This window comes from Peromyscus californicus, unplaced genomic scaffold (assembly GCF_007827085.1).
Source record: "Peromyscus californicus insignis strain IS unplaced genomic scaffold, ASM782708v3 Scaffold_11__1_contigs__length_118956290, whole genome shotgun sequence".
Classification (NCBI taxonomy): domain Eukaryota; kingdom Metazoa; phylum Chordata; class Mammalia; order Rodentia; family Cricetidae; genus Peromyscus; species Peromyscus californicus.
Window position 1 is genome coordinate 32,139,559 of NW_026294402.1, and position 23,843 is coordinate 32,163,401.

At 45.4% G+C, this 23,843-nt stretch overlaps 1 protein-coding gene across 1 annotated transcript; it reads left to right on the forward strand.

Moving 5' to 3' along the window:
• Positions 1-1,908: 1,908 nt before the first annotated feature.
• On the forward strand, positions 1,909-22,382 carry Hepacam (hepatic and glial cell adhesion molecule). The gene is made up of 7 exons (XM_052756703.1): positions 1,909-2,357; positions 16,033-16,374; positions 17,217-17,498; positions 17,990-18,089; positions 19,058-19,131; positions 19,329-19,399; positions 20,010-22,382. The coding sequence occupies exons 1-7, from the start codon at positions 2,273-2,275 to the stop codon at positions 20,310-20,312; spliced, it is 1,257 nt and encodes a 418-aa protein (XP_052612663.1). The 5' UTR covers positions 1,909-2,272; the 3' UTR covers positions 20,313-22,382.
• Positions 22,383-23,843: the final 1,461 nt, after the last annotated feature.

The following is a 23,843-nucleotide window of genomic DNA, read 5'->3' on the forward strand; positions in this document are numbered from 1 at the left end:
ACAGGGTTTCTCTGTGTAGCTTTGCGCCTTTCCTGGAACTCACTTGGTAGTCCAGGCTGGCCTCGAACTCACAGAGATCTGCCTGGCTCTGCCTCCCGAGTGCTGGGATTAAAGGCGTGTGCCACCACTGCTCGGCTAATTTGTTTTTTAAAAGGGAGAGGGTTGATAAAACTGGGCATAGTGCTGCCCACCCGGGATTCCAGCAGTGGAAACAGGCAGCAGGAAGACTAGGAGCCCAAGGCCATCCTCAGGTCTATAGAAAGTTGGAAGCCAACCTTGGATACCGAAGACCCTGTCTCAAAAACAAAGACAAACAAAAATGTGGGAAGGGCCTTCCAGTGCCACCTGGGAATTTCTAGTTATGGAACAGTTTGGGAGTTCCATAAAAACTTAGCAATCGGTGTGGTGGGCATGGTGTCATCTATATAGCTTATCCATGATGGGCAAATCCTCATAGACAGAAAGTAGACCGGAGAGGAGTATAGTGAGTGACAGCTAAGAGTATGAGTCTTATTTGGAGAGAGGTAACTGGAACTGGGTATTTATGAATAGTCTCTGAACCTGGTGAAAATACTAAAGCCACTGAACTGCACATACTAAAGGTGAATTTCCTGATATTTGAATTTTATATATATATATATGTGTGTGTGTGTGTGTGTGTGTGTGTGTGTGTGTGTGTGTGTGTGTGTGTGTGTGTGTTTTGAGACAGGGTTTCTCTGCTTGCACCTTTCCTGGATCTTGCTCTGTAGACCAGGCTGGCCTTGAACTCACAGAGATCCACCTGCCTCTGCCTCCTGAGTGCTGGGATTAAAGGCGTGCACCACCACCGCCTGGCATGAATTATATCTTAATTTAAACATTTTAAACATAAAAAGGCGAAAAAGCAAGACTGGGTTTGGTGGCACTCAAAGTTTAAGTCTATCAGCATAGACTAGTTTTGGCTTTAAGATTAAATACATTCACCTATAACTAAGAAAAATAAATGAAATGTCTTTTTTTTTTTTTTTTTGGTGTTTTGTTTTGTTTCATTGGTTGATTTGGGTTTTTGTTTCATTCTGTTTCGTTTTGTCTTTTTTGAGATGGGGTCTCACAGTGTAGCCCAGCCCAGTCCGGAACTCATGATGTAGCCCAAACTCACCCCAAACGCACAGCAGTCATCCAAACGCTCGGCCCTCCCAGTGCTGGGATCACAAGCATGCATCACTATACCTGCTTTGGTTTTTTGAAACAGGTTGGTCTTGAACTCACAATCTTCCTGCCTCTGCCTCCTTAGTGCTGGGGTTACAGGCAGACCCTACCACGCTCAGCCTTAAATGCTTTCTCCCTAACAAAGCACTTGCTGAACATTCTGTACCATAATCTTCACCAGTCTTCCCAACCATTCCTCCAATAGCCATTTTACAGAGGTAAAATCAAGGGTTCAAAGATACTGAGTCTGTCCCATTACCACAGAGTAACCAAGCGTTTGATGAGAAGGCACGGCCATGAGGGAGTGAATGTACAGACGAGAAACAGGAGGGCACACTAGGCTGTTACACTGGGAGCAGAACCCCGGGGTGCTGGATTGTGGAGCATTACCCTCCTCTGTGCTCTAACATGTTCCGGAACACTGGCTGAACGTAGGGGAATGACAGCGTGACCTCTGGAAAGACGCTCCTCAACATCTCTCTGAACCTGTGATAGGAGAAAATCCCAACTGGAACACTGTGGAAGTAACAGAATTCAAGCCCTTTTCGATTTCTTCCCTTTGGGTAAAACAGGTTTTCCACTTCTTCAGCAATTCTTTCAGGTCTCTCATTTCCCGAGATATCCAAAAGCGCACCCCCCCTTCCCCCTGCCCCCACACCGCGACCTTTTCTCCCTTATTAGAAGTCTGTCCTGACGTGGAAGGAGGAGTGTGAGGTGGAGCCTTGTAGGTTGGGACAGTGAGCCTGGATCTGCACGGCCTTGGGAGTGGGCCTTATTGCAGACGAGCCAAGAACCGCTGGACCACCAGAGCCCAGTATGATGGAGTATGCAGTGGAGATTATCATGCCGTGGAGATACCCCTGTCCAAACTAAGGGGGCGAAGGGCTTGCAAACTAGAAAATGCTAGATCTGAGCGAAGCGAGAGGAGAGAACAAGGCCGGCAACACACAGAGCTCTGTGTATTCAGAGGGAAGTTGGCAGGGTTGTGCCCGGGCAGAGAAACTCCGAGTGGTACAAAGGGACGTGCCCGGAGTGGAGAAATCATGCTAATTGTCTGCACCAGAGCTGGAGAACGCCACCCAAAATGAAGAGAGAAAGAGGAGCCTTGTCCAGAGCCTCCAGGGCCCTGCGCCTCGCTCCTTTTGTCTACCTGCTTCTCATCCAGCCAGGTAGGAGACCAGAGGGGTCAAGAGAAAAGAACTTGGGGCTTTTGACAAAGAGGGAGGGGGAGAGCAGAGCCTGAATACCTTCAGGGCTGGAGGAGGGGAGAGAGCTCAGTGGCCGTGGGAAGCATCTCAGTGAATTAAGGAATCAGTGTTGAATATATCTCTTCATTCCCCGTGCTTCCTGCCCGGTCCCTGGCTCCTGGCTCCCTCCCTCAAAGACTGCATGACTTTGGAGCGCCCACGGCATTCAGTACATTAGATGGAAGGCATCGTGCCACTTTTTATGGGATGACATGTTGGCGTGGGCTTGTCCAGCATTCTTTTTAAGGGATTATGTGAACTCTTGGTGAGGGGAGGAGGGGAAATCTTGGGTTTGAGCCTCCCAAACCTCCACCCTGGCTTCTCTGAGTGTCAAACAGCTTGAGAGATAAAAGAAGCTTTGTAGCTAATGAGACTCCCAGTTTAGGATAGTAATCCATCCTATTCATAATTCATTCCAAGTCATAGACACCTACCTCTTGTGATGCCCCCTATCAACTCTATGGAAAACTGATCTTATTTTAAATACTGTAGATGTGTTTATGTGTACATATACACAATTACAGGGAGCCCAGAAATGCACATTTCAGTGTGGCAAGCAGATACATAGATCATTTTAACAAAAAGCAGGAATCAGCCTCCATCCAGGAAGTTGTTGCTGGTGGGGCAGGATGCGGGTGGGCGAGAACCAGGGAATGTTTCCTTGTAGAAAGAACGTTTGCACTGAGTCTTAGAGGATGAGAAAAATAGGTAGGGGCATGAGTGAGATTATTGCTGGGAAGTGGACAGAGGTCAGGAGCTTGAAATAGCCTCCTGTGTTTAGGCGGAGCCCAGAAGTTCAGCATTGCTGAGAGAAAAGTATGAACTGAATTCAGCAGAAGCCTTATAAACCTTTCTCAGAGGATGGGAGATAGTCTATATAAGTAGTAGGAGGGGAAAATTGAGTGATCTTTAGGATCAGATAGACTTCGGATCTCTTAATCTGCCATGACGCATTGAAGGGACAACAAGGACATAGAATAGAATGGAAACCTATTTAATTCTTCTGAGTTGATGAAACAAAATGACACAGAGTAGGTGGGTTAGGTAGCAGAAAGTCGTTGTCTTGCGGTTCTGAAAGGCAGACAGACGCTAGAGATCAAGGTATTGATGGTGCCACACTTCCCTCTGAAAGCACCAAGGACAGATCTGTCCCAGGCCTCCTTGGCTTGTGGCAGCAAAATTCCAGCCTTCAGGTGGCGTTTTCCTGTTTGCGTGTCTGTGTTCAAATGTCCCCATTTTACAAGGACGTGTGCGGAAGTGGATCCACCCTGCTCCAGTATGACCTCATCTTAACTCCTTGGCTCCGCAAAAACCCCATTGCCAAAAGAAGTTCAACTGTGAGATGTGGGGCTTGGGGATGAGGGTTAAGAGGACTTCAGTATGTGAGTTTGAGAAGTACTTCAGCCCACAGCAAAGCTATTTTCTAATTATGAATTATGTTAATAAGATATTAGTTATGAACCAGGCATGGTGGTGCATGCCTATAATCTCAGCACTTGAGAGATAGAAGAAGGAGGAACAGGAGTTATCTTTGGCTACATAGTGAGTTCAAGTACAGCCTGGGCTACTTGAGATCCCTGTCACAAACAAACAAATATTAGTTATAACCTATGAGAGCTAAATGTTGAGCTATTGTACTGCTATTACAACAAGAAATAAATGTGCAGATTCTGTAATAAGTCTCTGCCATCTTTGCTGTATTATTAGGAAAACATCAGCTTCTGTAGTAGATACATTTCAGATTTTAAGTGCTTGGCATTACATGTCAGTGTAATGAAGCGGTAGACTAGGCCTGGGAGAGGAAGGACAATATTGCATAGAGTTCTCAAGGAACACGCTAAGCTGATGGGACTCTGTCGACTTCAATGTGTGAATAACTATGGGGTTTGTCTCTATTTAGTCCAAGTAGAGCATTTATTTGTTTGTTTGAGACAGGGTCTTCTTACCCTGTAGCCCTGGCTGGCCTGGAACTTGCTATGTAAACCAGACTGGCCTCAAACTCACAGAGAGCTATCGTCTCTGCCTCCTGAGAGAAGAAATTAAAGGCCTTGGCCATCATGCCTGGCCAAAGAGAAAATTAAAAAACAAAAAACAGCCAGGCGGTGGTGGCGCACGCCTTTAATCCCAGCACTCGGGAGGCAGAGCCAGGCGGATCTCTGTGAGTTCGAGGCCAGCCTGGGCTACCAAGTGAGTCCCAGGAAAGGCGCAAAGCTACACAGAGAAACCCTGTCTCGAAAAACCAAAAAAAAAAAAAAAAACAAAAAAAACAAAAAAAAACAAAAAAAACAAAAGAACTTAACAAAAACAATGAAGAGACATATAAGGGAGGGTTTTCCAAAACTAGTTTCTGAGTGGTATGTATCACCTCCCCCCTAGTTCTATTGGCTAGAACTTGTCACGTGGCCATGCCTGACCTCAATGGAAGCTGGGAAATAGAGGATTAAGATTGGCATGGAGAGGACTGGAGAGGCGGCTCAGTTAAGAGTGCCGGCTGCTCTTGTAGAGAACTTAAAGTCCCAGCACCCACAGGGTGGCTCCCAACCACCTGCAGTTCCAGTTTCAGGGGATACAATGGCTTCTTTGGACGTCTGCAGCCACTGCACACATGTTATACATATATGTGCATGCAGGCAAAACACTCATACACATAACATAAAATCCAGGCTCTGGTATTGACGAATCAGGCTTCCTCTGACACAGCATGCCCCTTCTTTGTTTTCAAATTTATTTGCTTATTTTGTGGGAGTTGGGGCACATAACTATAGAGGTCAGAAGACAAGTCCCAGGAGTCAATCCTCTCTTTCCATTTTGTGGGTCTCAGGTATCAGGTTTGGCAACAAGTACCCTTACCCACTAAACAATCTAGCTGGCCCTGAATCAGGCCAAATTCAGCCTTCTTAAATTCACCATAGCACAATTCACAGAATATTCAAATAAGACTTATCCAGAGGTTAAGGTGTTGACAGAGATAAACATTAAAAGACATAACTCCAAACTTTGGAGGTTTTTGTTCTCTGGACTTTTCCACTTCTCTGCCTGGTTTCTGTGCTGAATTTGGAGGAGCAGGTGGATATTAGAACAGTCTGATACTGTAGTCCATGTCAGCCTCCTGAAACCTGGGATTAGAGGTATGAGCCGTCACACCCAATATGTTTATAGCTTTAATTCACTATCACATTGCAGTGGTGATCCTTTTCGGTTTAAAAAATAGTGTAGTTGAAAAATCTCATAGAGGAAAATGCAGTTAGTATAAGGTTATAGTCTGATATGCCCTTAACAAGTGAACAAGCCCATATAATCATCCCTTAGATAAAGAGACAGATATGGCTAGGTTGGTGGCATACACCTTTAATCTCAGCACTTGAGATGCAGAGGCAGGAGAATCTCTGTGAGTTTGAGGCCAGCCTAGTCTACATAGCAAGTTCCAGGACAGCCAGAGCTACATAGTGAAACCTTGTCTCAAAAAAAGAAAAGAAAAAGAAAAAAAGGAAAGAAAGAAAGAAAGAAGTCATGGTATTTCCCCAGAATCACCCAAGTATTTCAGCTGCTGTTAGCCACTGAGGCAGACCCCCTTACTAACGTACCTTCAAAGAGCCTTCACTTTCAGCATAAACTTTATGACACAAGCTGATGCCCAGAGGCCTTCCTGTCATCACTTTAATCTTCTAAACATATACTCCATATCATATTGAGCATGCCCAGGGGTATACTCCTTAAGTGATAAAGCTTGGGGTTGGGCCAACCTCTATATGAGTACTCCTCCTTTGTTCAAGGAGGGCATTGCTTTGGAAATAAATCCTATGTTTTGCTTCCCTGTTTCAGGTGATAAATCTTTCTCCACTCCACTTTTACGTCTTGGCTCTGTTTATTTTGGCTTTGCACTCACCAAGATATGAACCCAAGTAGCTTGTGTTGCCTGTTACTAGAGAAGCCAGTGAGCGGAGGCAGGAAGTGAATCTTGAAACGACGCTTTATTCAGAGAGCCAGCAATCTAGGAGGCCAGAGTATTATCATTCTCAAATCTGCCTTACTCAGACCATCGCCAACTAGCCCATTTTATAGGGAACAAGAGCAAAGGCAATTAATCATTCCAAACTTTAGTCTGGTCCCTCCGGTCAGGTGGTCAAGCCTTATCTTTGTAATTCACGGTGTTGGTACTTTTCTTCTTATTTCTTCCTGCACTTTTTCCTTATCTTCATTCTCTCTCTCTCTCTCTCTCTCTCTCTCTCTCTCTCTCTCTCTCTCTCTCTCTCTCTCTGTAGTGGGGGATTCACAAAGGCCTAAGGCCACTGAGTCTCACATTCCTCCCGTATGACTATCCGAGTTAGAGAGTGTACATGCAGAATCCTATGGACAATATAGACACTGCAAGTCTATTATAATGTAGAAAGTGCCCTTACTTGTCCCTTATCACACAGTCACTTGGCTCCACTGCTTCTGGGCCTGTGCTTGATGTGATAGAACATCACAGTGTTAGGGAACATGTGAGAGAGGCAAACAGAAGGTAGAGACAGACAGAAAGGGGCCTGGCCAGACATGCCCCCAGCCACTTACTCCCCCAGCCAGGCCCTACCTTTTAATAGCTCTCTTAGAACCAACCATTGATGAATGAACCCATTGAAGTTAGAACCTTCATGAGGCAATCATCTCCCAGTCTTCCTATCCTAATTATTTTGAAATGGAATCAAATTATAGTTTAAACTTACATTCCATGATAATCAAGTTGAGCTTTTCCTGTATCTTTATCAGCCAATTGGATATATTTTTTATGAAGTACCTGTTCCAACTTCTTTTTTAAAAAGATTTGCTTTTTTTTCAAGTGTGTGTGTGTGTGTGTGTGTGTGTGTGTGTGTGTGTGTGTGTGTGTGTTTTGAGTATTACATGATGGAGTTACAGGTGGTTATGAGTCACCCAATATAGGTGCCAGGAATCAAACTCTGATCCTCTGGAAGAACAGTATGTGCTCGAAACTGCTGAGCCATCTCTCCGGCCCTTGTTCCAAATCGTTGGCAAAGCTTTTTTTGAGTGGACTGGCTGTTTTTTCTTGTTGTTTTCTTGTTTCCTTCTGTCTTTGTTTTTATTTTTTTCAAACAGACTCTCAATCTGCAACTGAGGCTAGCCTGGAACTCACTATGACAGTTCAGGCTGGCCTCAAACTCACAGCAATCCTTCTGCCTCATCCTAAGTACTGGGGTTATTGGCCTAGACCGCCTTACTCGGCTGGTTATTGATTTTGTTGTTGTTGTTTTCTAAGAACTCTGTATCTGTTCCCAAGCCAGGCAGATATTGTGGTATTCTGTTTAAAATGTTGTTTCCCCTTTCATACTTAGATCTCCAGTCTATCTTTTTTTTTTTTTTTTAGATTTATTTATTATGTTTACAGTGTTCTGCCTGCACATATGCCTGCACACCAGAAGAGGGCACCAGATCTCATTACAGATGGTTGTGAGCCACCATGTGGTTGCTGGGAATTGAACTCAGGACCTGTGGAAGAGCAACCAGTGCTCTTAACCTCTGAGCCATCTCTCCAGCCCCCTCCAGTCTATCTTAAACTGATACTTGTCCAACATGTTATATAGGGAAAAGATTCGCTTTTACTTCTACATGTCCAAGCACTGTTTATTGTAATGATTGTTGCTGGAAGAAGTCCAGGCAAGCTGCCACCCAGTGGTCAGTACTTGGGAACCCGGAGTTGGTGGGAAGGACCCTGTTTATTCAAGAGTTGGCTCTAAGGAACTTATCTTCCTTAAAGCTCCATGCTGGAGCCTGAGGAGATGGCTCAGTAGATAAGAATACTTGTTGCATAAGCATGAAGACCTGAGTTGGTGAAGACCAAAGTACACATGAAAAGACTGGGGTGGTCAAGTTCATGCCTGTTAGACCCAGTACAGGGAGTCAGGGAGGAGACAGGAGGATTGTGGGGACTTTCTGACTGCCAGCCTAGCTGCATGTTCAGTGAGTGACTCTGCCTCAGGGAGTACGGCCGAGCAGTAAAGCAGGACAGCCAGTGTTCCCTTCTTGTCTCTGCACCAGCGACACACATGCAAGCGCATGCGCATACACACCTTAGTGGGGAAGAACCCAAACATTTTGTGGGGGTAGAGCATAAGCCAGGACAGTTAAATGTTGAGTAGGGATCTTTCTCATCCGGGCCATGTATCTCCTTCTTTCTTCTCTGGAACATTGCAGTGAACCTCCACCTCCTGGGACTGACTAGCTCCTGCAGGTCTCTTTAGACAGATGTTATTTTTTTTTTCAAGTTACACTTCACGTTAATGTGTACATTTTATGTTGGTCAGTGCACAGAACTAGAGAATAAAGGGAGAGTTGCAAAGGTCACCAGAGATGTTCGGAGACCTATCATTCTAAGAGTTAGCAGGATTTAACCATTAAATGATGTTACCAGAACTGTAAGAGCCAGAGCCTTGGTTCTGGCAACTCTCACATGCTAGGCTCAGACACTTATCCTCAACAGGCCAATTAAAAAGACAAGGAAGGGACTGCCATAATGACTCAGTGGGTAGACACTGGTTTCCAAGTCTCACACTCTAAGGGGACAACACAGTGGAAGGAGAGAACTCAAGTACCCCGTGTCATAGAGCACATAACATGTCCTCCACAAACTAACAACCAACCAAACCAACGACAGATAAATGTTTTTTAAAAGACAAATAACAATAAAAAGCTGAGAAAGGATAATTGAGTGTAGCCACATTGGGAAGAGGAATAGAAAAAGGTCCAGTGACCCATCCTCTACAAGTCTATCTTTGGGGTACAGACATGAAGTTTAGGTTTATACAGAGAGCAAGAAGTATATGTAACTAAACAGTCCTGGTCACAATGTGGTCCTGCCTATCATTGACCCATCATTGTTTGAGCAAGGTGGTCTGACAAGTCAGAAAGAACTACATGAATTTTTTTTTTCCCTAGAAGACAAGTTCTTTCTCTGGCTGGCCTGAGGCTTCAGCTTTTCCTTCTCCTATCATAAGACTTCTGAGGAATTCCAGTTCCTCGGAGACCATTGTTTCAGTGGTATGACAGCCAAAGGGGAGCACACGTGTCTCTCTAGATGTCTTCGTTCCTAGCAGGGCAGTTGCACCAGGGCTCCTCTTTCAGGATTGCGAGTGCTAGACAAACAAGAGGAACATGATAGTTTTAAAAGTGATAGAAAGGGACACCTTAGAGAAGGGCTGGGGGGGGGGGGGGGTGCTAAAGCAGTTTTGCCAAGTGCAATTCCAAAGCAGTGGTCCTGTCACATTAGGACAACAAACCCTGTCCTTGCCATATACTGTGGTCAGTTTTGCCATAAATTGACACATCATATGCAAGTCTGCTTTAGTTTACTCTGTTGATCTATCTTAATGACAAGAAAGGAAGCCTCCTAAGATTTGAATAGTAGTGTATTAAATTATAGGTCAACTTATAGGTCAAATATTTGGTCTGAGAGAATGGAGAAATTAACAATAGTGATAGTTTCAATCTACAAACATGATAATTTTCATGTTGTCTTAATATATAGTTAAATTATTCCTGGACATCTATGTTCCTTACAGAGTAGATGAAAAGCCCGACTCTTCTTTGCCTGAATCTCTCAAGGGACTTCTTCACAGTTTCTGTTTCTTAATATGCCCCTCCCCCCATTGTCCCTGAATGATTGACATTTCAAATGATTTTACAGTCATGGTCCAGGCCTCAGAAGGACAGCAATAATCCCAACCATTACACAACAAATGATGCTCTTACATAGTAAAAGTGATGAGGATGGGTCATTTTCTCAGACTGTCGCCAGTGATGAATTCGACAGAGGTCTCAGAGATAGTGACAGCAGATTGTGGAGAGTGCCAATCCGATGTTTCCAGGTTTTGATAACCACCAAATAAAGAATTCAGAGATGAGCCGGGCGGTGGTGGCGCACGCCTTTAATCCCAGCACTCGGGAGGCAGAGGCAGGTGGATCTCTGTGAGTTCGAGGCCAGCCTGGGCTACCAAGTGAGTTCCAGGAAAAGGCGCAAAGCTACACAGAGAAACCCTGTCTCAAAAAACCAAAAAAAAAAAAAAAAAAAAGAATTCAGAGATGAGACAAAGCAAAGAGCTGGGAGGAAGTTAGTTTCAGAGTGAAAGTGCACCCAGAGGGAGCAGGCTTCTCCACTATCACTCAGGATTTGGGAGAGCATCATATGAGCAAACCTTAGGTAAGTACAGAAATGGTAAGGAACTTCAGGATGGAGAGGGCTTCTCAGAGCAGGATTTGCTCTGTGTCTGTTGTTCTTACTGTTCTTTCTGTTCTTTGTCTTTGGATGATGACATCAGATACATGATGGGAGTTGGGAATTCTGTAAGGCCAGTGATATAGACATATCATTGTGCTGAATTTAAAGACAGACAGTAGTTATTTCTGTTGGTCTTGTTGGCCCCAGGTGATTTTAGGTGGTCCTGGGTAAAGCTGACTTTTACTAACTGAGCAGTCCCGTGATGCCTTCTGTAATGTGGCTCCATGGTTACATCACCATTGGCCACCATGCAGTTTGTCTCTTTTCCCCCTATGCACACTTACCTTGCCTTCTTCCGGATCATCACTAAATAGGAAGAGTATTAAAAACCCAAAGCAGAAAGCAAAATGTTCTTCCTTTCAGAGAAAAAAAAGTTCTCACTGCCCTTGGATTATTGTGTGTGGGTCTTGTCACCATACTTCAGAAGGGAATCATGCAATTGGGAAAGGCCAGGGAAGGGCATCTAGGATGCTCAGAGACCCAAGCAAATGAACCTGCTTCAGAGAGAAAGGATTACAAGTGTGGTTACTGGTGCTAGAGAATGGGTAAGGTGCAGGGAGCCCGCACCGTGAGTTCAGCGCCGTCCCCCTGATGCTTTTGAAAGGTGACTTTAAGACAAAATGAAAACTGTGCCCTGTAAAGGTGTGAAAACTAGGGGATGGTGATTCCTTTAAGGGATGAAACCAGAAAAGAATCACAGCTCTGTGCAGACACATTCTTGAAGTTTGTCTTTCTTCAGTGTCACAGGAGGTTCAATCCCCCTTGAGTAAAAGCTTCTGACCTTTATAAACACCAGGGCATTGTTTAGTTAGACAGATCTGGCAGAGATGGTAATTTCCTTTTTTTTTTTTTTTTGCTGCCTATGGTGGAAACAGAGACTTTCTATATAACGATGCCTCAGAAACAATGATTAAGTTAACTGCTTCTCCAGGTGGAATAATCCTTCTTCCTTTTATTGCCACTCTAGACCTGAGGTGTTAGCCATTTCCTCATTTCTGTGTTCTGCTTGGCTCCTGTCCCAGTTCTCTGTGTCGCCTGAAAGTTATGAAACCCAAACTTAGATTCTTTCCAGTCTCTAGGCAACTGTTCATGCTTAGCAAAAATGTTCTGGTCATCAGCATCCAAGAAAGATGGCGCCATCCTCTTACAATGAGTGTGCATGTATCCCTTCTGCTTTCAGGCATACCCATGTTTACACCGTAAGGAAGGCCACCACCTGGGCTAGGGTAAATTAGGAGGCAGTGAAAAACTGTATCTTCTCCATCGTTTTTATCCACAATGTAATCTAAATTGATCTTTTTTTTAAAAAAAGCATAATTACAGGGGGAAACATCACAAAAAGGCTACTGGAAACTTGGAATGGAGCAGGAGACAATATAATCCAGGGAAGAGAGAGAGAGAGAGAGAGAGAGAGAGAGAGAGAGAGAGAGCACAGAAATTATAGAAGAGATAAGGGTATTAATACCTTCTACTTGTCTGAGGTCTAGGATTATCACTGGTAGAAGGAAATAAGAGGCCTTAAAGTCTGGTGCTTGGGATTTGTATTAGTTAGTTTTCCATTTCTATAATGAAATATCTATGGCTGGACAGTTTATGAAGAAAGGAAGTTTGTTTAGCTCATAGTTTTGGAGGTAGAAGGTCCAAACAACATAACCCCAGCTCTGGAGAAGACCCTCATCTATGTCCTATCATGGTACAATTGATGGCATCAAAGAACGTATATGAGAAGAGGGAATCACATAGTAAAACAGGAAGCGGCAGGGGGATGCTTAGGCTCATTCTTTTATAACAACTTAATTCCTGGAAAATTAGCACAAAGTCCCCCAATAACTATCTTAGTTCCTTCTAGGGACAGTACTCCCAGGAAGCTACCCACTCTACACTTAGAGGTTTCATTCTCTCCTAATACCACCAGCTTGGAGAAAAGGCTTACATCACTCAAACTCTTGAGGAAAAAACCACATCCAAACCATAGTAGGGCTGCTTTTCAAAAATTTTACTTTTTAATTTTTTTAATGATTTATTTATTTTTATTTTATGTGCATTGATTGGTGTTTTGCCCACTTGTAAGTCTGTGTCCGATCCCCTGGAACTGGAGTTACAGAGAGTTGTAAGCTGTCATGTGAGTGCTGGGAATTGAACCTGGGGCCTCTGGAAGCGCAACCAATGCTATTAACTGCTAAACCATCTCTCCAGTTCCTCAAACTTCTTAAATATACATTTTATTTTTATTTATGTGTATGTGTGTGTATATGTATAAGACATCAGATCCCCTGGAACGGGCGTTACAGGTGGCTGTAAACCACTTTTATGGGTGCTGGGACCTAAACTTGGGTCCTCTGCAAGAGCAGAATGCGATTTTAACCGCTGCCCCATCTCTCTGGCCCCTCTTTACTCAGATTTGCTAACTTCTGAGGTTCCACACATATAACTGGCATGTGCTTGTCCTACAGTTTCAGACTGGGTCCTGAGAAATGAGTAGATGTCCCCTCTTTATTTGAGCATCACCATGGTGCCCTTTAAGTATTCTCCATGATTTTTTCCCAGAACCACCTCAGCTCATACATACCAAAGCCCCTTTGCTCACTTAGGGAAATTTGAAAGCTTGCTTTTCTAAATCTAGCCAAGAATGGGACCTACTAGTTGTTAGACAGGAAAACCCATTTAAGTCATCACATAAACTGAAAATTGAAATAAACTATACAGATCACGTGGTCAATTGGATTTCAGTCTGATACACAGGGCCACCGGAATTCCTAGTAGCTCTTTGTGTTATTGGGGAGGAGGACCGAGTCCCCATCATATCTTCTGCTAAAACAAATAAGATAGATGGGACCATATTTCATTTATTTCCATTTTTATGTAAGATATTTAGGAAAACAAAAATATTTTTGTTTTAAAAAAAAGTTTAAGATTAGGTCAAGAATGGTGTCAAATGCATTTCATCCCAGCACTTGGGAGGCAGAGGCAGGTGGATCTCTGTGAATGCAAGGTCCGCCTGGTCTATAAAGCAAGTTCCAGGCCAGCCAGGATTACACAGTGGGATCCTGTCTCCAAAAAAAAATTGTTTGGGAGAAGCACTCCAGAGATAGCTCCGTAGTTGAGAGCACTTCTTGATCTCCCCAAAGACCCGAGTTCAGTTCCCAACACTCGAGCCAAGTGGTTCACAACAGCCTATAACTTCAGCTCCAGGGGATCTGATGTCTTCTTCTGGCCTCTACAGGCACCCAGACCTGTATAATATACAATCACATAGACACACCCATACATACAGATAAATAAAAAACAAAAATAAACAAATCTTTAAGGCTGGAGAGGTGGCTCAGCAGTTAAGAGCACTTGTTCTTGCAGAGGACCCAGGTTCGATTCCCAGCACCTACATGATAGGTCACACTATCTGTAACTCTAGTTCCAGAGGACCTGACACCCTCTTCTGGCCTCCCTAGGTACATGCAGGTGGTGCATGATATATACAGATATTCAGGCAAAACCCTCATACACATAAAATAAAAATAAATCTTTAAGAACTATGTTTGAGGGGCTGCAATGTAGCTCAGTTGACAAGTGCTTGTCTAGTGTACATGAAGCCCTAGGATCCTCCTAAACACTGCATAAAACTGGGTGTGGCGACACATGCCAACAATCTCGACTCGGGAGGTGGAGGCAGGAAGATCAGGATTTCAAGATCATTCTTGCTGATAGAGCAAGTTTGAGACCAGCCTTGGATACATGAGATGTTATCTTGAAAAATTAATATAAAAATAGTTATGAGATGAGTGTTTTGGCACACTTCTGCCATCCCAGTACTCCGGAGGTTGAGGCAAGACGATTGTGAGGTAGAAGTCATCCTGGACAACACAGCAATTTTTTTCTCTCAGGACAAGACAAAAGAAAAAGTTTGCAAATAGTTATCTTTGTCTGTTCTAACTTCCTTAACTTACGACTTCCCTCCAATAAGCAAATGGTATTCAGATATTCACACCTACAGAGGCTTTTTCTGCAGCCTCATCTCTTGAGGTTTGAGTGGCACCGGCTGATGGTGGATAGAATGTGAGAGTTGGAAATTGCTTAGAGATCATCTGGTCTCACTAACTACTTCACTGCACAAAGGAAGAAACTGAGGCCCAGAGAGGTGAAAACGTAGTCAACTCGCTTTTCCTTGAGCTTTTACAGAAAGGAGGAGCTCGTACTTGATACAGCACCTACTCTGAAAACAAATGGAATGTGTTTAGCAAATAAAATTTGCTTTAATTACCATAACCAAGCTTTTAGTTCACTTATCTCGTGATCTGATCTGAACAATCTAGTACAGAGAAGGAATGGAAAAGCACAGCCCTGCATCCCTAGCGCTCTCTCTCTCTCTCTCTCTCTCTCTCTCTCTCTCTCTCTCTCTCTCTCTATATATATATATATATATATATATATATATATATAAATTTTTTTAATTTTAATTTTTTTTTTAGATAAGGTCTCTTATCCTTGACTGGCCTCCTACTTCAACTCACTGTGTAGTCAAGAATGATCTTGAGCTTCTGATCCCCCTGCCTCTACCTCCAAAGAGCTGGGATTACAGGCTGGTGCCTGGTCCACAGCCACTATTTTTCTTTTATAAACGAGAGGGCTGGGGCTTTCAAAGATTGTTTATCCAAATGCACACAGCCAGCAAGTGGTGGAGCCCAGTCTTGCAAAGCCTTGAGCTTCCAAACTCCTTATTCTACTCTCCACTTCCTCGTGGAGAGTACAAATGGGGCTGGAATTTAGGTGAATTCCCCGAACTTCCACCGAGCTGCCCAGCTGTTTCATATTGAACCCTCTGGATAAGACACAGTTAGTTATACCTGGGGAAAGGATTTAGGATTCTTGGTGTGACTGGGAAGAACCTGTGTGGTCTTCAGGTCCTAAGGGTCCTCTTCCTGAGCATTGTCTCAGCATACATTCCTCCTTCTCTGGGATCGCGCTTTCTCTATTTCCTGACATCCTGATTTCATATCAGATTTGACACATAGGATGTTCAATCAATATTTTTATGAAAACAATGTAGAATGGAGGATAGGTATAATCTCCAGCAAGAGGGAGACGGTGGGGAAAACGCCAGAGCGACAAAGCCACAGAAGACCTGGGATGGCTAGGAGGAAAGAAAGACACAGGAGAGGAAGCAAAGGACTTCTATTGGAGAGAGGGGAGATGGTGCTGGTGGGTAAGAAGCCAGGACTGGCAGGAAGTTAAGGGTCTGAAGGTGTGAGGACATCAGAGGGCTTGAAGGTGGAAGCGGGCTATGGAGCTAAGGGGCTGACACTGCCCTCTTCCCCAATGGGCCTCTGTTTGCAGTCCCCCTGGAGGGGGTGAACATCACCAGCCCAGTACGTCTGATCCACGGCACGGTGGGGAAGTCTGCCCTGCTCTCTGTGCAGTACAGTAGCACCAGCAGCGACAAGCCTGTGGTGAAGTGGCAGCTGAAACGTGACAAGCCAGTGACTGTGGTGCAGTCTATAGGCACAGAGGTCATCGGCACTCTGCGGCCGGACTATCGAGACCGTATCCGGCTCTTTGAAAATGGCTCCTTGCTTCTCAGCGATCTGCAGCTGGCGGATGAGGGAACCTATGAAGTGGAGATCTCCATCACTGACGATACCTTCACAGGGGAGAAGACCATCAATCTCACCGTAGATGGTAAAGCACTCAGCAGGGAAGGAGGCAGGACAAGACTGGGACTGAGGCTAGACCTAAGAAAACACAAAAGGCTGAGCAGGCATTAGAAGGTAGTGCCTAACATGAATAGAGTATTTGCATGGACCAGCCTGCTTAACATTTGCAATAATCGAGGGCTAGATAATGTCACTCTCTTCATTTTGAAGACAAGGAAAATGAGTTACAGAGAGTAAGTTGCCCAAGCTCATATGACTGACAGAGCCTATAGTGGTTTTTTTTGTTGTTGTTGGGTTTTTTTTTGTTTTTTTTTCGAGACAGGGTTTCTCTGTGTAGCTTTGCGCCTCTCCTGGAACTCACTTGGTAGTCCAGGCTGGCCTCAAACTCACAGAGATCCGCCTGGCTCTGCCTCCCGAGTGCTGGGATTAAAGGCGTGCGCCACCACCGCCCGGCTAGAGCCTATAGTGTTAAACCTAGAGAGCTGGACCTAGATGTCCCCAACTAAAATGTCTTCTAGGCTTGATCAGTTTAAGTAAAGCTCAGCGGTTTTAGAATCATATTTAGGAAGAAGGGAATTAGTGCACTCATCATGGCTGTGTTGTTTAGTCTGGAAGATGCTTGATTAAGAATGAGCAGATGAAGGATGGATGGATGGACGGATGGATGGATGGATGGATGGATGGATGGATGGATGGATGGATGGATGGATGGACAGATTATGGGAAAGCTAAGGATCTCTGGAGGGACTTCTCAGGCTACAGTCTGAACTGTTATATTTTGAAAGACGGGAGAATAAAGAAGGGGGAGGAATCATGTTGTAGACTTTGACTCACAGGCATTTCCACTCTCCCATTTCTGGGGCTCAGTGCCCATTTCAAAGCCACACGTGTTAGTGGCTTCAACCACTGTGCTGGAGCTCAGTGAGGCCTTCACCCTCAACTGCTCCCACGAGAATGGCACCAAGCCCAGCTACACCTGGCTGAAGGATGGCAAACCCCTCCTCAATGACTCCCGAATGCTCCTGTCCCCTGACCAAAAGGTGCTCACCATCACCCGAGTGCTCATGGAGGATGACGACCTGTACAGCTGTGTGGTGGAGAACCCTATCAGCCAGGTCCGAAGCTTGCCTGTCAAGATCACCGTGTATAGTAAGTCTCCCTGCCTGCCCAAGATATGGGTGTCCACTGGGACTAAGGACATTCCAGAGAGTGACTGTCTAGAACAGTGGTCCTCAACCTTCCTAAGGCTGCAACCCTTTAATACAGTTCCTCATGTTGTAGTGACCCCAGCCATGAAATTGTTTTCATTGTTACTTCATAACTGTAATTTTGCTACCGTTATGAATCATAATATAGATTTTCCAATGCTCTTAGGCGACCCCTGCGAAAGGATCATTTGACCCCTAATGGGGTTGTGACCCACAGGTTGAGAATCACTGGTTTAGAGGGAGTAAGACAGGTTAGAGATGGGCTGACTGTCCCTGGAGGAGCCACCAGTGAGAGGGAGGCTCCTGGCAAGCTCTGCCATTGCCTATCCATGCTACTGGGGCCCTTTTCTAGTCCCTCAGTTCTACTGTTTTACTCACCACACCTGCTTCCTTTCTCAAATTGTCCCTACCTCTCTGCCTCTTTTTGCTTAGGAAGAAGTTCCCTCTATATCATCTTGTCTACAGGAGGCATCTTCCTCCTTGTGACCCTGGTGACAGTCTGTGCCTGCTGGAAACCCTCTAAAAAGTCTAGGTAACATCAACTTTCACGCCTTGGTTCATCCTTCAGCCTATTTCAATCCCATGTTTAATATTGAGTGATTGACTGTGTTATTAGTATTAAATCTGGGGTCATGCACATACTAGCCAAGCACTCTACTACTAAGCTACATCCCCATTTCTCGAGCTCTATTCTGTGTGTGTGTGTGTGTGTGTGTGTGTGTGTGTGTGCTCACGCACATGCTTGTATGGGTGGAAGTATGGATATGTGTTGGTGCGGGTGTATGTAGATCCCCACGTGTGTGGATGCCAGAGGTAAACCTCCAGTGTTGTCCTTCAGGAGCCATCCACTCTGGTTTGTTGTCGTTGTTTTGCTTTTGTGAGGCATGGTCTTTCATTAGCCTGGATCACATGAATTAGATTAAACTGGCTGGACACTGAGCCTCAGGGATCTGCCTGTCTTTTCCCAGTGCTGGGATTACAATTGTGTGCTACCACACCCGTCTGTTTTATGTGGATTCTTGGAACTGAACTCAGATCCTCACGTTTATAAGGCAATCGCTTTACCAACCGAGCTATCCCTCAACCCCAGCTCCCAAGTTCTATGTTCATCTCTGAGTTTTCTTCCTCCTAGGATGCACCTCTTTTCAGGTGTATGTATTCACCTTTTCACTGTATATGGAACCATATCTGTGCTCGGTTACCTCTGACCACCCCAGCACTGTTGATGGTGGCTTTCCCTTTGGGTTATTCAGTCTAGCTGGGTTAGTGTGCTGTTCACATTGGATAAATGGCCTACCCACAGTCACAATGCTAACAGCTATCGTAGCATGCAAACCTAGATGAGATTCATTCCTAAGTTCCTGGGCTACCATCATTCTCAACCCATCTTCCCATCATAAGGCTTCTTCTGTGGTCATTAGAACCCTTCCTGTCCATTCTTTAGGTTTTCTGTTCACATTCAATAGCTCTGTTCTTGGTGGGGGTCGGATTGATTTGCAGGAAGAAGAGGAAGTTGGAGAAGCAAAACTCTTTGGAATACATGGATCAGAACGATGACCGCCTAAAGTCAGAAGGTGAGCGCTCAGCCACCCACTGGCCCAGCCCATCAGCACTCAGATCAGAGAGACCTGAGGCAGATCAGAGAGGAAAAGGAAGAAGTGGGTCATGAGAAAGTCTGAAGGGCAAAGCAGGGTGTGAGCCAAGCACATAGGTGCTGAGTGGTATATAGGCTTTGTCCCTGGACCAGACACTCTCTTCTTTCCCTATGCAGCAGACACCCTACCCCGAAGTGGAGAACAGGAGCGGAAGAACCCAATGGCACTCTATATCCTGAAGGACAAAGTGAGTTGCCCTGTCAAGGAGTCCCCATGGAACGCTAGGGAGCTGATGCTGTGGCCATCCCTTTGCAGTATTTGCAGAAATCTTTGTGTCATCCCCACTTTAGAGATTAAAAAATGAGACAGGGAGAGAGACAAACAAACAAACTTGTGAATGGCTAAATGAGTAAGTAATGAGTAGCAGACCTTACTTTCACAATTATAGGCAACAGTACACAAACCTGACTCAATGCATTCCAGATCTCAGGGACTACCCCAGCTTCCACCACGTGCAGGATATCTCCTGTCGCAAGACTACTTGTGGGCTTCACAGCCCTTCCTCTGTTCTCTGCTCACATGCAATGCAACAGCCCTCTTTGCCACGACCTGTTCTGAAAGAGGATTAAGAGACAAGGCACCGATTCATGTTAACATTTACTGAGTACTTGTCATGTGCCTGGGCCATACTAAGTGTCTTGTGTATTCCTAGACTTGTGTCTGCCACCTAGTTGTACGTGGGGGTGGGGGTGAAAACTCGGAGGGACCCCAGCCTCTGTAGTCCGGGTACCTAAAACAAAACGCGCTCCCAGATTGGGTCAGGGGAACGCTGATCCTTGCAGGGCTTGCGTTTGCAGGACTCCCCGGAGCCGGATGAGAACCCTGCAACAGAGCCTCGGAGCACGACAGAGCCTGGACCACCTGGCTACTCCGTGTCACCGCCCGTGCCGGGCCGCTCTCCGGGGCTGCCCATCCGCTCAGCCCGCCGCTACCCACGCTCCCCAGCGCGCTCCCCCGCCACCGGCCGGACGCACACGTCACCGCCACGGGCCCCGAGCTCGCCCGGCCGCTCACGCAGCGCCTCGCACACACTGCGGACTGCGGGCGTGCACAGAATCCGCGAGCAGGACGAGACTGGGCAGGTGGAGATCAGTGCCTGAGCTGCCTTGGGAGCCTGCTCCGGTTGCCCACGGTCTGCTGTTCGCAGCAGGGGGGGAGGTTGAGAAGTCCGGATGCCGCTGGCCTAGGGCGAGGGCAGATCGTGGTCTGATCCCCGTTTAGGGTGCACACGTGTGTGAGCTTGCACAAATGGGTGAAACGCTGATCTCGGTGTTAAACCCCGTTGCATGTGTGCTGGGTTTACTGACTGTGTTCTCTGGCTGTGTTCTCAGTGGGTATGAGCTGTGCCCTCTTAGGACTACATAGATTATTAAATGTCCAGGCCAATCCCCTAAAGGGTTTTCTGGAAACTAACATCTGTAATTTTATCCAGTGAGACCATCCTATGAGCCCCCGGGGGGAGCATTTATGCTTCCCATGCACCTCCCAGCTCCCCATGCCTCCATCCCTAATGTCTGTGGTGCCTGCCACCCCACCCCAGCCCAAATTAGAGGCCATTTACCCACAAACACAAACTGTCCTTAACTAAAGACAAGTCTGATGCTGGTTCCTGGGTGTAACAGAGGCCATTCTGAGCACAAAGGAGTCATTGTCTTAGAGGACCTTTTTGGGACACCCGGTTTCCCATCCCTCCAAATTTTAGTGAGGGTGAATCCCATGTGCATTCTTCCTAGAACCCTGGGAACCTGGGACCAAGCAAAGACAAAATATCAGGCCTCCAGTGCTTGGTGGCCTCCAATAGCTTTTCAGAAGCCTGACATATTGATCTTTCTTCCTGTCTTTGTTCATGAGAATGTGGGTGGGCTTGTGCCTATACAGCAGTGGTTCTCAACCTGAGGGTCGCAACCTCTCTAGGGGTCACATATCAGACATTTACATTGTGATTCATAACAGTAGCAAAATTACAGTTATGATGCAGCAATGAAATAATTTTATGGTTGGGGGGGTCACCGTGACATGAGGAACTGTATTAAAGGGTCGCAGCGTTAGGAAGGTTGAGAACCACTGCTCCAGAGATTTACATGCCCGCTTACCACTGACCCAGAAAGCTGCACCTGGCAAGGACCTGATTTTAACTATTCACATTCTTCTTCTTTGCTTTCTTATGAAACAAGTATTTCAATCATCCCCAGGAAGGTTGAGGGGCTTCCTGGAGCTGTAAGGAAGTAAGATTCTGCTCTCCAGAGAAACACAGATAGAAGAAGCTCAGCTCTCCCCAGCATGTCAGGCAGCCATGGCCCACCCCCTAGCCTCCTGCTTTCCACTGCCTTGCTCCTAGATGCTCAGAACCCAGTGGACAGAGCCAGCTCCATAATCTGTACCATCAGAAGACCAAGGGCCTGGGCCACGCCTGGGCCACCACTCTTTAGGCATTTTGGAAGAAAGGAAATAACCTACTGTGTAAAGACAGAAAGCACACAAAAGCTGAAAGACAAGAAGGTCCTGGATGTTCTGCCCTCTCTTACCTGATGCTGCCAAGGGACCTTGTGTCTCTTGTCCCTCCTCAACTCCTAAACTTCAGCTCTGCCTCTGCACCATCCCACGAACAACTCCCAAGGCCCCCCATATCCATCACCTCCGCACCAGAACACACTTTGCGCCAGCCCTGCAGGCACCAAGATATCCAGCTTGCCTGCATCCCCTCACCTCACCAGCATGTCTCTTAGTTCTCCATTCTGATGGTCTTCTCCCTGCTCATGTGGCAGGCTGGTCTGCAGCTCTCCTTGCTTAGCCAGAACGTACAACCCACTAACCTTCCCAGCTGCCTCATCCACCAGAAAATAGTGCACCTAGGTGATAGTGCAGGCAGGTTAGGAGATGTAAGACCTGGAGAAGGGACTACCTTGGTCAGCCTTGAGACACAGGGGTGAGGAGTAGGGTGAGATGAGAGCATGCCACACCCTGGTGCTGTATCCTGACAGGGCTGGCTTCCCAGACTCAAGCCAAATTTGCCTTAAATCGGGGGTAAGTAAGGAAGTTTTTGTTTGTTCGTTTGTTTTTATTTTTGTTTTGCTTTGTTTTGATCTTCATCTTTGTATTACTGGCATCTGGCAGAGTGCGTAGCACGCCCTGGATGCTCAATAAACTTTTGATGAAATGAAATAACTTTATCTCCCTGTGTGCAAACTGAACAAATGAACAACCTAAATGTACAAGTTATTTCCTTTTTCTCTTACCTTCTTTCACTTTCTTTCAAATTGCAAATCATCCATTCCAAAGCCATCAGTCTCATTCATTCATTCATACATTCATTCATACATTCATGTGTTCTCTTAGTTACTAAACAAATATCCATTTGTGTACTGTTGACTATATCCCAGACAGATGATAAAGGTATAATTATGCCATGACTTCTATCCAGAAAACAATCTCACAGAGGAAGACAATAAGTGAACAGATTATTATAATACAGTGAGTAAGAGAAATAACAGAAATAGATACAATATAAGGCACTTAGGGAACATACATCAAAGGTTACAAGGGATAGGAGGACACATTCCAAGTAGAAGGAGAAGCATGTACAAAAGTCTTGGCAGGCAATACACATAGAGAATTCAGGATACTGAGCCACTGAAGTGGATGGCATTATTTTAGGAGATTGTGTAGAGTAGAAAGTGAAGAAAGCTGAAGATGAGCCCCTGGGACCTCAGGGATTGTATTTTGTGAAGTCTGGTGGAAAGGATCTCACAAAGAAGTCTGAAAAGGCATATCAAGAAAGATAAGGAGAAATACAAGCAAAGAGGCCATCACACAAAGACGGGGCTTTCAAGAATGATAGAACAGGTGTGATGGTGCATGCCTAGAACCTCAGCTCTTAGAAAGCTGAAACAGGAGGACCTCAAGGTCAAGACCAGCTGAGGCACATAGCGATGCCCTGCCTCAAAGAAACCAAATGGGTGGGCTGGGGTGAAAGAACAGCCAGGACTTCAGAGGGCTTCATGTATGAAAAGGAATTCAAAATAAGAATTGGGATTGACATGTACCTTTGTGATAGGGTACTTGCCTAGCATGTATGAGTCCCTAGGTTTGATTCCCCAGGAAAGAAGAAAAAACAATCACAAAAGAAAAAAAGACACATTAAATTTGACAACAAGGGGCCATTGATCAGCTTGGCATAAGGAGTTTCAGTCATGAGCAGGAGTTAAAGCCAGACTGCAGTAGGTGAGTCATGATTGACACAGTTGAGACTGAATACTTGAGACTGGGTATTTGAAACGTCTTCCTGTTTCACAACACCTTGATCCTCCCTGCGTACACTATATTTAGTTTATATTACCAGGAGAAATTCCCAGGGAACCAGAAACAAATACAATTTAAAAGTATGACAAAAAACAGAGAGAGTGCTTTACTACGAATAAAATATAGAAATACCCTGCCTCTTTTGCATTAGAATTGTATCGGAAAACTGTGCTCAGCCCATTGGTGAGGTAGGAAGAGTTGAACTTGCGACTCTTAGATGAAGTTGATGTCCTAGAAAAGGACTCCCTGCTGAGAGCACTCCTGACACTGGCAGAGGAAACCGCTCATCTCCTGAGGAGAAAAGCACTTTAAATTTTCTGATTTAGAACCAG